The 13,493-nt window shown below is 46.0% G+C and overlaps 1 protein-coding gene across 1 annotated transcript in view; it reads left to right on the top strand.

Moving 5' to 3' along the window:
• LOC147673644 (protein S100-A6-like) overlaps positions 1 to 11,427 on the top strand; it is a 30,014-nt gene extending 18,587 nt beyond the window's left edge. The window contains exon 3 of the mRNA XM_086946387.1: positions 11,149 to 11,427. Coding sequence (XP_086802513.1) covers positions 11,149 to 11,352 — 204 coding nt within the window. The 3' untranslated portion in view covers positions 11,353 to 11,427. The remainder of the gene's footprint in view (positions 1 to 11,148) is intronic.
• Positions 11,428 to 13,493: the final 2,066 nt, after the last annotated feature.

The raw sequence follows: 13,493 nt of genomic DNA on the forward strand, positions 1-13,493 counted from the left end.
TGGTTTCCCCCAAGAACAAAAAATAACAAGCATTGGCATAGCCAATAGGTCTCGCCTTCGGGACCTTATAAGTGTTAAGACATGCAACAGTTGATGTTGTTGCACCAAGGATCTTGTGCTGCATAACTAAATACTTATAAGGTCCCAAAAGCGAGACCTATTGGCTATGCCAATGCTTGTTTTAAATGCAGCCCATTTTCCTTAAAAGAAAATGGGATTCATTTAAAAAAGAAAAAGAAAACATTTCTGTTTCATCTTTTAAGAGCAGGCAGTAGCCCTAGGTTGTTTCAGACATGGCCATTGTTTCACCAAATGCTCAATGTGGCAGATGTGACTTCACACATCTGGTCATATGAAACGGCTGGTCTGTTGGTCCACTTTTCCCCTTTACAGCCTCCTTTTTGCTGCTGAGTGGATAAGGCAGAGCAACGAGTGGGAAAATAGAAAATAACCAGTCATTAGAAGCAATACCCAGTGCACTGGAGGTACCATTAGCTGATTCCCATGCTGACAAAGGCAAATTAAGGAACAGAGAAAAAGTCCCTCTTTAGTCTACACTGTCTTCTCTTTTTTTCTATTTGAGCTCTGACAATGAAACAAAACTCTCTCTTGACAGACCTAAGAAGGGTTCATAGTTTACTTCATATCCCTGGTGCTGCCTTTTTGAGCTCAAGCAGCCTGATTCATCATACTCCCGTTTTGCGAGGCCCTAATAGCGATTCATAGCGAATCGCTATTAAGGACTCGCAAAACGGGATTCATGTAGAAATTGCATGAAGAAATGCGATTCCTACATATTCCTTATTTGCGATTAGCAAATTGCTAATCGCAAATAAGGAATAACTCGCCATTCATTCCTATGGGCCAAAAGGCCCATAGGAATGAATGGGGAGTATTCCTTATTTGCGATTAGCAATTTGCTAATCGCAAATAAGATAGCGATTTGAAGGGTGCCAGGGGTGTCCAAAGGACACCCTGTAGCACCCCTCAAATGAAACTTTACACATGTGTTGCACACACACATGTCCAAAGGACTTGTGTGTGTGTAACATGCAACTCAGAACAATGCATTTAAATGCATTTTTCTGAGTTTTCGCAATTTACCACGAGGTCTGACCTCGCGGTAAATTGCGGCAAGAAATTGCGAATTCGCAAAATGAAATTGGATGTTGAATTGCATTTAAGGAATCTCAAATAGAGATTCCTTAAATGTAATTCCTCGCAAAATTGCGAGATCGCAATTAGCGATTTTTACATTTGGGATGCTGAATCCCAAATGCAAAAATCGCTCTCGCAAAGGGCCAGATTCTCAGAATCTGGCCCTTTGCGAGCGCTATTTTCTTTGATGAATCTGGCGGTTAGACCTTAGGGAAGAAAGAGAAAATCAAGAGCCCCAAAGAAAATGTGAAAGGCAGCAGTGACTACCCTCCCTGACCTCATAAATGTGATGTCCATGACCTTAGATTGAAGAGGTGCTCATGTAGAACAATTCTTGCGTGTGGATGTCATTGCTTGTATTATGTTTTCTAGTGCTTGTGAAGCATTCAATTGCCAAAGGTGTGGTATTGTAGCATTGTTGGCACATGTGAAGTAGTTACAGGCCTTAATCTGCATACTGGGTTAATGAGGTGTGTGGCGGAAGGCGACCTGGGTGAGAAGAGTATGTGTGGTACTTGGAGGCAGGAGATATGCTCCAGTCATGTCACTCTTGATTTGAAGCTGTCACCAAGTATGCTAGCTTGGCAAGGCGGTGTTGAAGTGGCAGTGGCAGTATAGAATCCTACGTAAACATTAATGTAAACTCCGTCAGCACAAATGATGAAAGAGAAAATGTATTAGAAGTCATGCAGCATGGGGAAAGTCAGCCAGCAGCCAAGTGTCCGAAAAGCAGAAGTCTCACACAATCTTTCATTGTCTAAAACCATAAAAGGTGGTGCATGGACCGGAGTTGCTACATTGCTACCCCAAGTGTCAATGAACCACGGGGCATATTAGCAAGAACCTCGTTAAAATGATCGCAGTTAGATGTGCAGGACATCTAACCTGGGCTTCTTTTGGAATTCTATAACGCATATTAGCTAAAACGGCGATAATTTTAACGAGGTTCTTGCTAATATGCCCCCACATGTCTTTGTTAGTTTGCCCTTTTGTGAAGAGTTTCCTGACGTTATTCAGGTCTTAGGTCACTTGTTTACTTTGGAACCAGAGAAATTATAATAACTCCAGTTATGTCAACCAAGATATGAGTTGTTGGCAGGGAGGATTTATTCTGGCCCCACATTTTTCTCATTTAATTGCCAGGCAAATGTTCAATTATGCAGGGCAGCTGTTGGTTTACAGTTGTTTGAATAATATTCATATTATAATAGAACAGTCAGTGATATATAATAAGGACTTAATTAAAGTGATACCTTGGGATTAATCAATGAGTTAAAGCATTACAAGAGGACACACAGTAGGACTGGCATTGAATGGCAGCCCTTTATGCTTTTTCAGTGCTTGTATTGTTTCGCCTTAAGTTTGAAAAAACTTTTTTTAAGCTTCCGGGCCCTTGCCAATTTACACAATAAACATTGGCTTAAAGCAAACATACGCTTTTGGCATCACAAAGCATGCTTTGCCGTTGCCGTCCATGGAACTGAAATGAACTAGTTTGTGTGTGGATGTAGTCCTTGTAAAAGAGCAGAATGCTGTCATTCACCATCAGGTTAGTCAGTTTCTGAATTAGGCGGACTCATTAGCCCTGCTGAATGCTGCAGTGGGCGGAAGAAAAATATGAATGACACAACAACAGCCTAATAGGTGAAGAGTGCTGGCTGAACGCCTCTATAAGTAAGAATGTTATACATATATAATTTGATTAAATCAAAATGGCTTGCTTGTCAACAGACCTAAAATGAACACTGCTTTTAAACCACAAACAGGAGGTGTGGCAGGTGTTATAGACCCACAACACTTTAATTCCCTAACAGGGTAATCACCATTGGAAATTACTATAGATGCCATTAACTTGCCATGTTTTTATTTAGCTGATGTGTAATGCTTGTGTTGTGTTTTAGTGTGACATCTGTCACACCTTTATTGTCACAGTATGAGAGACAATTAACAATCATCATTATACTGTCCTCAATGGCCTTGCATTTGTCTCAGCCCAGGTCATCAACTATTACCCTGTGTTCCTGAAAGTTCCTCGTAACAACCCTATTAGGCCCTTATTGAGACTTTAATATCAAGAAACAAGTGGCTCCAGATGCCTGACTAAAAAACCCCTGTATGGCGTTTCCCTGTTAGTTATTAGGGGTAGGATTCTCATCTTTACATCCGCAGTCCACCCCAGCTCTTTAGGCATCATGGGTGAAAACTTTCAAACTGAAGGAGATTCTTTCTGTCAGTTTATTTGCAGAACGCTTCAGTCTTTAGACAGCCGTTCTGAGCACTAATCAGCAAGTTAAGAAGATACAACTTTGCTTTCTCCATTGTAATAGAGAATGTTCAGAAAGTATCAAGTAAGCTGAGCCATCTCAAAAAGATCAGAGCCTTGTCTTCATTGCTTTGCCAGATCAATAGAATATCGTCCATATATTATTTCCACAACTTAATGTGGTTTATAAAAGGATTTGACATGTGTAGGACATATTCTGTTTCAAAGGCAGGTACATATAAATGCGCAAAACTTGGAGTTAATGTACTCCCCATTGATGTCTTGTGTACTTGAAGGAATAATTCACCATAATATTCAAAATAATTATGTTTAAGGGTATTTTGAGCGCAATCCAACATATACTCTTGTGGTGTTTTGTAATTTAGAAAGAGGGAGAGGAAGACGAAAAAGGAAAAATCAAAGAATGACGTGTCAAAATACAGAGACATCTCAAGGGACCCCCGCAGTGAGGGATGCAATACCAGGCACAAGCACAACCTAATGCCCACACCGGATATCACCATTAATTACAGTGAAGAAACTCTTACCAAAGTGCAACACAGTGTTCTCAATAAGGGCATTGGGTTTGTACCCACACCCTAGGAAAACATCTTCCAACTTAAAATGGAGAGAACAGAATTCCTACGGAAGATCTGATTGAACGTTTTCTTTGGAAAATAACCTGTGGCTGAACCATTAGAGAAGAATACCAGACTTAGACCTAAGTCAACATTCAATCCTCCCTCCTTTGAAAGGCCACCAGAGGTACTGTCCTTTGAAAAGATCAGTAGATCACTTCCTTGAGAAGGGACCAGCATACTATCTTTACTAACATCAATAAGGTGGCAATATGGTTGTTTGAAGTTGTTGTGTGAGCCACAGCATTTATGTTAAGGGCAGTCTTCTGTCTATATATCAAAAATACACATGTCCTGCCAGTTTTACATAGAGCTCCCCCATCTTATCACCACTAACTTTCCTGTTGATATGGGGTTTGCATGTGAGATGTTGAGGGCCTACCAATAACAATGACCCTTCCAAATTAGAGATGTCTTATCAGAATAATAACCATGCTAAACAAGTTTTGCTATTCGTATTTTCTTCAGTGGAAAAAATGATTATCTTTACGTTACTATTTTATATCACTACAGTGTGTGACTACAGAGGATTCTATCTTCACCTAGACCATGAAGTTTGTTTCCCCCCTAATATTAGGGTAACCACTTCAACAGGCATGTCCAGTTATGCTACTTATCATCCCTCATAGATAATGGCACTTTAAAAAATGCTGAGCAGTATGCATATTGACCCGACATCAGTGTGTATTAACATTTGTTCACAGTGTGATGTCATTCTTAAAACCATATTATTATACATTTTTCCCACATCATCGCCAGGACCAAATTGCATTAAAGCATGCAAAAACATTGCTGAATACCACCTACAAATGCTAGTAGTGAATGTGGATGTAAAGTATATAAAAGCCTGTGATAACCGTATTTTGGAGTATCCTTTCTGCACAACAAAATGCTACCCTGGGACGGTTGCCCTAGTGGAAATGTATTTCTGATCAAGGGTTTCACCTTCTGAATTAACACTGCTCTCTCGATGAGAAGCACTGTGCTTCATTCAATTTCCTGTATGATCAATAGTGTTCTATGCACCTTAGGTTGTTGAACTGGAGTATTCATGCTCTTTGCTTGTTTTTGAGACACTGTATGGTCAATCAATCAATCAATGACACTTGTAAAGCGCTCTACATACCCGTAGGGTCTCAAGGCGCTGGGGGGGGTGGGGGGGGGGGGGGGGGGGCTACTGCTCGAACAGCCAGGTCTTCAGCTTCTTCCTGAAGGAGAGGTGGTCTTGGGTCAGGCGCAGGTCGGTCGGGAGGGAGTTCCAGGTCTTGGCAGGCAGGTAGGAGAAGGACCTTCCTCCTGTAGTCGCTCTTCGGATGCGGGGGACGGCGGCGAGGGCGTGGTTGGCTGATCGGAGGTGGCGTTTGGGAGCGTAGAAGTTGACTCGGCTGTTGAGGTAGCTCGGGCCTTGGTCGTGTAGGGCTTTGTGTGCGTGGGTGAGGAGGCGGAAGGTGATTCTTTTGTTGACGGGGAGCCAGTGAAGGTCTCTCAGATGTCCGGAGATGTGACTGGTTCGTGGGATGTCGAGGATGAGTCTGGCTGAGGCGTTCTGGATCCGCTGGAGTCTCTTCTGGAGCTTGGCGGTGGTACCGGCGTAGAGGGCGTTGCCGTAGTCCAGTCGGCTGGTGACGAGGGCCTGGGTGACGATCTTCCTGGTCTCGGTGGGGATCCACCAGAAGATCTTCCGTAGCATGCGTAGGATGTTGAAGCACGCCGAGGAGACGTTGTTGACTTGCCTGGTCATGGAGAGGGAGGAGTCCAGGATGAAGCCCAGGTTGCGTGCATGGTCTGTCGGTTTGGGTGCGGTGCCCAGGGCGGGAGGCCACCAGGAGTCGTCCCAGGCGGAGGGTGAGGGGCCCAGAATGAGGACCTCCGTCTTGTCCGAGTTCAGTTTCAGGCGGCTGGTCGTCATCCACTCGGCTACCTCTTTCATCCCTTCGTGCAGGTTGGCTCTGGCGGCGGTGGGGTCGTTGGTCAGGGAGAGGATCAGCTGGGTGTCGTCGGCGTAGGAGATTATGCTGAGGTTGTGTTTGCGTACGATGGCCGCGAGGGGGCTCATGTAGACGTTGAAGAGGGTGGGGCTCAGAGATGATCCTTGAGGGACGCCACAGATGACTTCGGAGGCCTCTGACTTGTACGGTGGTAGGCGGACTCTCTGTGTTCTTCCGTCGAGGAAGGAGATGATCCATTCCAGCGCCTTGTCCTGGATTCCGATGTTGCTGAGGCGCCGTACTAGGGTGCGGTGGCACACCGTGTCGAATGCCGCGGAGAGGTCTAGGAGGATGAGGGCCGCTGTTTCTCCATTGTCCATCAGGGCTCGGATGTCATCGGTGGCGGCGATGAGGGCGGTCTCGGTGCTGTGATTGGCTCGGAAGCCGGACTGTGAGGGGTCGAGGGATCCGTTCGTCTCGAGGAAGGCGGCCATCTGCTTGTTGACGGTCTTCTCGATGACTTTGGCTGGAAACGGGAGGAGTGAGATGGGGCGGTAGTTCTTGAGGTCGGTGGGGTCCGCTGTTGGTTTCTTGAGTAGAGCGCTGAGTTCGGCGTGTTTCCAGCTCTCAGGGAAGATGGTGGTGTCGAAGGATGTGTTGATGATGTCTCGCAGGTGGGGTGCGATGACAGCGTCGGCCTTGTTGAAGACGTGGTGAGGGCAGGGGTCGGTCGGTGATCCGGAGTGGATGGAGTTCATCGTGCGGATGGTGTCTTCGGTGCTGATCGGGGTCCAGGCGTGGAGGGTGGTGGTGGGGGGTGGTTGTTCGGTCATGGTGTGCGTTGGTTGGTTGTTGAAGCTGTTGTGTATGTCCGCGATCTTGTTGTGGAAGTATGAAGCCAGGGAGTTGCAGAGGTCTTGCGATGGGGTGATGTCGTTGTTTCCTGCGCTGGGGTTGGAAAGCTCTTTCACGATGTTGAAGAGTTCCTTGCAGTTGTGTGCGTTGTTGTCCAACCTGTCCTTGAATGCTGTTTTCTTGGCGACGCGGATCAGCTGGTGGTGTTTCCGGGTGGCCAGCTTGAAGGAGGTCCTGTTGTCCGGTGTTGGTTCCCTTCTCCAGACTTTCTCGAGGGCTCGGCAGTTCTTCTTGGAGCTCTTGAGTTCGTCGGTGAACCATGGAGCCTTCTTGCTGCCGGGTCTGCTAGGCGGGGTCCTCAGTGGGGCGAGTTCGTCCGCGCAGTTGCTGATCCACTTTGTGAGGTTGTCGGCGGCCTAGCTGGGGTCCGCTGAGCTGGCAGGAGGGTGCTGGCTCAGGGAGGTGGCGAGCTGGTCTGCTGTGATCTTGTTCCAGCTTCTGCGGGCGGCCTGTTGTTGGTGGTGGTGGGTCGTCGTTCTCTTGAAGGTGAAGTGGACGCAGCTGTGGTCCGTCCATTGAAGCTCTGTGGCGTGGCTGAAGTCGATGTCTGTGCTGGAAGAGAAGACTGCGTCGAGTGTGTGTCCGGCGAGGTGGGTGGGGGTGGACACCAGTTGCTTCAGTCCCAGGTTGGCGAGGTTGTCGAGCAGGGTGCTGGTGTTGTGGTCGTTGTTGTTCTCCAGATGGAAGTTGAGGTCTCCCAGGAGGATGTAGTCGGCGGAGGGGAGGGCATGCGGGCTGACGAAGTCGGCGATGTCCTCGCTGAATTGTGTGCGTGGTCCAGGGGGTCGGTAGATCAGGGTGCCTCTGAGGGTGGTGTTCGGGTTGGTGTGGATCTGGAAATGCAGGTGTTCGGCGCTGGTCAGGGTGTTGTCGGTGCTGGTCGTGAGACGGATGGTGTTCCTGTGGATGATGGCGATGCCTCCTCCCATCTGGTTGGCGTTTCGGTCCCTCCGGACGATCTTGTAGCCCTCTGGGATAGCGATGGCGATGTCGGGAGCTGAGGAGGCGTTCATCCAGGTCTCCGTGAGGAAGGCAACGTCAGGGGCTGTGGCGTCTAGAAGGTTCCAGAGTTCGATGGCGTGTCTGTGGACGGAGCGGGTGTTGAACAGGATGCACTTGAGGTGGGTGCTGCTGGTGTTCGGCTTGGCGGGTGCTGGTGCGAGGCTGGTCCGGATGCAGGAGAACTTGCAGGCGTGGCAGCTGAAAGGTCCGTGGGTGCGTCGTGGTGTGGCTTGATGGCATTCTGGGAGTCGGCCGGAGTTGAGAGCGATGAGGGTGGCGGCGGAGTACGTCAGGCGGGTCGGTCGGGGTCTTCGGGGGCCAGGGGTCCTGGCGCTGGTCGCGATCCGGTCGCGGACGGGCGCAGACGGGCTTACCTTTGGCGCGCCTTCGGCACACAATCGGCACGCCCGCTGCGCGCGACTTGGTGTGGCAAGCAAGTGCTTTAGTGCAGAGACCTACCTTATCATGTTTGGGCATCTGCCGCTGGTTTAAGGTTGAGCCTGGGCCTTCAATCTCATGTTGAGATGGCCTAAAATCTTTGCCATAAGGTTAGTGTCCGAAGCATAGTGTTTGCGATATTGACGTAGACCAATCACTGGTGAAGGCTGCGATAGAGTGCGATCATTTGGAGGAGACCCTACCTTACCACACTACATTTAGCCCTACATTTATACCATTAGACCATCCACAGTGCTCCCATTCCAATGATGATGTGTGTCCACTTAGTATACACTTACTCTTTAGGAAGTATCCTGCTTTTCTACTATCACTGCATTGGTATCTCCAAATTTTTAAAATGGACATGGTTGATTAGCTGCAATAGATTGTCTATCTCAATTTAATCTACTTTTAACTAATGTATTGTATGTATAAAAGGTACTTTTTACTCTTTTTAATTCTTGACACATTCGTATTATCGATCTGCAGTTTTATATGTATGTAATGCTTTTAAGATATCTCTGCATATCGAAATAAAGCTTTCAACCAACTATCACTGCATTTAGTGAGGTCACGTTTATTGCCCGGCCACCTCCCCTGCAAATTGTCCTGGCACTATTGCTTCTATCTCCTCCCAGCCTGTCGCTCAGACCTACTCCCTTATTCTGTTTCAGTTTGTCGTTCTACCGTGACTGCTCCCTCTGCCCTGTCCACTCACTGCCGTCACCATGCCATAGTGCATGTGGCCTTCCATGGTCCTTAGCACCGCATTTTCCTCCTACCCTTTTACGTTGGTTATTCCATCTCACAGTCCGTGTCATATCATTTCGCTCCTACCCTCATTGTTTCCTCCCGCATGACTCTGCCTGACCACCCACCGGGCACATACCCTTAATCTTTCCACGCTCCCTTCTTCCCCTCAGCCTGTCCCTACCATTCACCTGGGTACTACTCGTTCTCTCCAGTCCTAGCACCACACCATGGAGGTACTTCCACGTTCTATGTCTACCCACGTCATTTGTCTTACTTCCTCTCGCTTCTGCTATCCTCGGCCTCTGCTTGTAGCTCCTCCTCCTTCCTGTACCCGGGCTGCCCCCCACACCATCTCAGCCACGGTCGCATCGCCCTTTAATCCTGTGCTCTACTACCACATCACCCCTCCATGGCACGCACGTATTGCTTTTTCATCCACGCCTTCCCTGACATGCTCTCAGCACCCCTTTCGTCATGTGCAGGAGTATCCCTCACGCCCTCCATGGTACACAGTGCCCACATCTTCCAGAGTCAAGAAGATCACCAGGGGCGGCTCCTCGTTATGGGGGATGAGCGTTGCCTCGCCTGCTGAAAGCCAGCAGTGGCAAACAACAAAAGTAAATGATGAGAAAACATTTTTATTATCATTTTATTTTTTGTCCTGCAGCACCAGGGAGGAGGGGGAGTGCTGGGCAGTGCTAAGTGCGCATGACGGTTTTGCCGGCCCCCTGGGGCCGGCCCCCTCATCACATGCACTTAGCCTTTCTCCACCTGGCTCTGTTGTACAGCCGGGTGGAGAACCAACACATCCTCCCAGTCCTTGTCTGAGTCCCGAATCAGGGTGCTCAGACCAATCCCAGCGCTGCTCTCATGCTGGGAATAGTATTCCCAGCATGAGAGCAGCACTGGGATTGGCACCTGGGAGCCTGAGCAGTGTGCAGCAGTTCCTGTATGTGCAAAAAACGAGGATCGGGGACCAAGGCGGAAGCCGTCAGAGCACGTAAGTGCAATTTAAGATATTTTGCTTGATTTCTCCCTGCCCCCGCCACACTACTACGCTGTACAAGTGACCGCTACTGAAGGGTACTTCACCTCCTCTCTACTTTGCAAGATTCATAGATATATTTTCGCTTCTATGTCAGTTTTTTTTTTTAGATTTTCCCATTGGTGCAAAGCAAAAGTTGACTTTTTAAGCATGCCGCTGCAGTCAGATTTCATCTTAGAATTGATAAAATAAGTGCCTGAGATGTTCTTGTGTACGCTCTTGTAGACATCTGCAGCCCCAGACTACAGTCCATACCTCATTTTTTCCAACTAGCACTGTCTGCATTTCATCCATTAAATCAGATAGATTCCGAGTTATATGTATGAACTTTACCCACCTCAACTGCATACTAGCTGGGTCTCAGCTTTGCACCGAGCCAGTTCAGCTCTTCAAGGCACGGCCCCAGTTAATAAAGCCTGATGTACAGTCAGAAAATGTGATACACAGTTTTACCTTCTAATTTAGCATAAAACAAAGGCCAGAGACCTAAGGTTTCCCCCCAAAATTGAAAAATTGACCAAAGCACATTATGCTTGGCCCATTCCCTACATGTTTGCACCAGTGCAAAGTTTATGCAGTGCTTAATTTGTACTAGTATGCTTGGCACCGGTGCTTATTGTCAAAACAGGCAAATCTGATAGTCTGCCACAGGGAGGCAGTGTTTGACTAATTTAGAGATAAGCACACCTGCAGTTGTTTATTAATTCAATATACAATAAAATTTACTATTATCTGCCGCTCAAGCCTTTCTTATAGCTTTGGGACCTGGAATAGTCTGAACCGTCACTCTTGTAGCGGTGTGATGGTTAGTAGTTGTGCTGGTACTATCATTGGCAGCGCTGGCAGGGGCAATGCGTGGTGCAAGCTGCGGTGGCCTCATGACGAGGGCCCTGGCACTTATTTCATCACTAATCAAGCGCTGAGTTTATGCAATGTGGTTCCTCTCTTTGGCTTCATGCCTGAGTCTGATTTTTTAACTTGCCTCATCTTGCTTTCTCTTCACGGCAGAAAAATGTGACTGAGGCAGAATGCCTTGAGGTCATCGATATCATCGACACTCGCAAGAATGGCCTGATCGACTTCTCTGAGTACATCACCTTCCTGACCTACATCGCCAAGAAGTTCCATCAGGAACTGAGCGCAGCAGAAAAGAAGAAGGAAGAAGATGTATCTATGGCGAGTCCTGCACCTGCGACACCAACTGAGAAGTGACCGTGCCTAGGCCATTGGCATATCTCCTCCACTTGAGAGGGCAGGACAATTTCTAATAAAACATATGAACAAATATTTCCACGTTTAAGCGTTCAAGTAATTGCACACTTGTTACCTCAAGATCAGTATTTTTGACCAACTTAGTCCTGTTTAATGAAAAACAAGAAAAAGTGTTATGAAATGTGTTTCTTTGGGGTGGCATCGCTACCATTGGTGCAGCTAATGCCCTGGCACCGGGCCCATAGGTGTGAGGGGTTCACTGCAACCAAAGTATGGCGTGCTTTACTACTTAAGTAGGATTGGGGGCCATTTTCTGTCCTTGCATTAGGATAAAAGGTGCCCTTATTACGCCACTTTCTATTTACCTCTCATAGTTTTGTGTAGCACCTTTTGGACTCTTCAGCAAGTTGAGGGGCTTAATCTGAGTCCCATGTTTTTTGCTGGAGTATTAGAACATCCAGTAAATACAACTAGTGCAGCGTGCGTAGCTATGCATTATATACTTTACAGCATGCTGGAGCTTAGGCCCACTCAAACATTTATTTCCAGAGTGGCGACCTTTATAACAGCATGAGGAAAAGGAAGAAAACTATCACTTGTTATCATCTCAATGCAGTGTAACCAAATGTGGCCACACAATAACCCTCTCAACAACTTGCTCTGAGGTAAGTAGGGTTTAATTATAAATTTAGAAACAAATCAATGTAGACCAATCTCAACATAATCATAAAGAAATACAGAAAGACCAAGATGAGTTCAAATCTCCTGAAGCGATTTAACCTATGTAATATAAAGCAGACAACTAACTCAATGATGATGATACAGATGATCAGGTAAAAGAACAGAGAATTAAATTGCATCAGATGATTCTGCAAGAATGCATGAGCAAGCTGTCTTTCCCTACTCTACCTTAACAGGGCAACCCTAAACTAAAAAGCATTTAGTAAAGGTGAAATCAAAGAGGAGTCAGCTGTTGGAGTCTTCAGCACTCCAGTCATGGGTCGAGTATCATAAAGCCACAGAAGCATAGGCCTGCTCTCTGTGAAAACCTAAGGAGACTCTCTTGTCCCTCACTAGGTTCAGCATAAAATATCAATTGCATTCAGAGTAAATAATCCCATGCGATCCTTGGTAGTTTTCTGTGGCTCTGGAACAACTGGATACTTGTACAACCTTTGCCAGATCGATAAGTTGTAACTTTGTTCGTCCTTGGTCATTCCTCTCCTCTCCCATGAGAACTCGCCTCCTTGCTCGTTACCGCGCTTCTGCCTGCCAACTTCGTCTTCTCGTACCTTGCTATCTAAAGAAAACAAACCTTTCTATGCTAACTAATGAGGCTCTGTTCATACCTGCACAAATACAAGCACATGAATTCTGCATTGAAGGTTAAATATGAATTATATTTTAGACTCTATACGTGGCCATGAACTGAACTGATTTCCCGGGGCCAACTCTAGTCAACTTTAAAAGTGCACAAGGTTACAGAATGCGTGCACATTTCTACACACATACTAAATTCAGCTTCTTAATACAGGTATAAATTGTAAAGAATTATGAAAATGTCATTCTAAATGCACCTTGATGAAATTAATTCTTGTTACACATATAAATGTTTAAACATTAGTTTACACATACAAATTCTAATTAGGTAAGCTCACAATGGGACATGGTTTATGTTAACTTCTTCCACCCCATTAATATATTAATGTTAAATCGACCTTTAATAATCATGTTCTATAAACAAATACTTCATGTGGAATATTTTAAATATGCAATACTCCATTCTCCTTAGTAACATTAATTATAGCCCAAGAGCTGAGCAGATGGACAGCGTGGGAAATTAAAAAACAGGATAACATTTCATTAAATAACTGCATGTGACAACATACATTTGTGGTATAATGATAATATTTCCCAGTAGATGTACTGTTATGTAATATTTGGCAACTTAAATTGCTAAAACACGTCAGACATCAAAGTATGAGTGCGCATCTATCATTTAAATAAATATGTAAATGTACAGTTTTACAACTACATTTACATGCAAAACACAACATATGTATGGATAAATATAGATAAAATGGCCAAATATGGATAAATGCAGACAGAAATAAAAAAATAAAAAAATACCATGAAACCGA

This window comes from Lissotriton vulgaris, chromosome 12, assembly GCF_964263255.1.
Source record: "Lissotriton vulgaris chromosome 12, aLisVul1.2, whole genome shotgun sequence".
NCBI lineage: Eukaryota > Metazoa > Chordata > Amphibia > Caudata > Salamandridae > Lissotriton > Lissotriton vulgaris.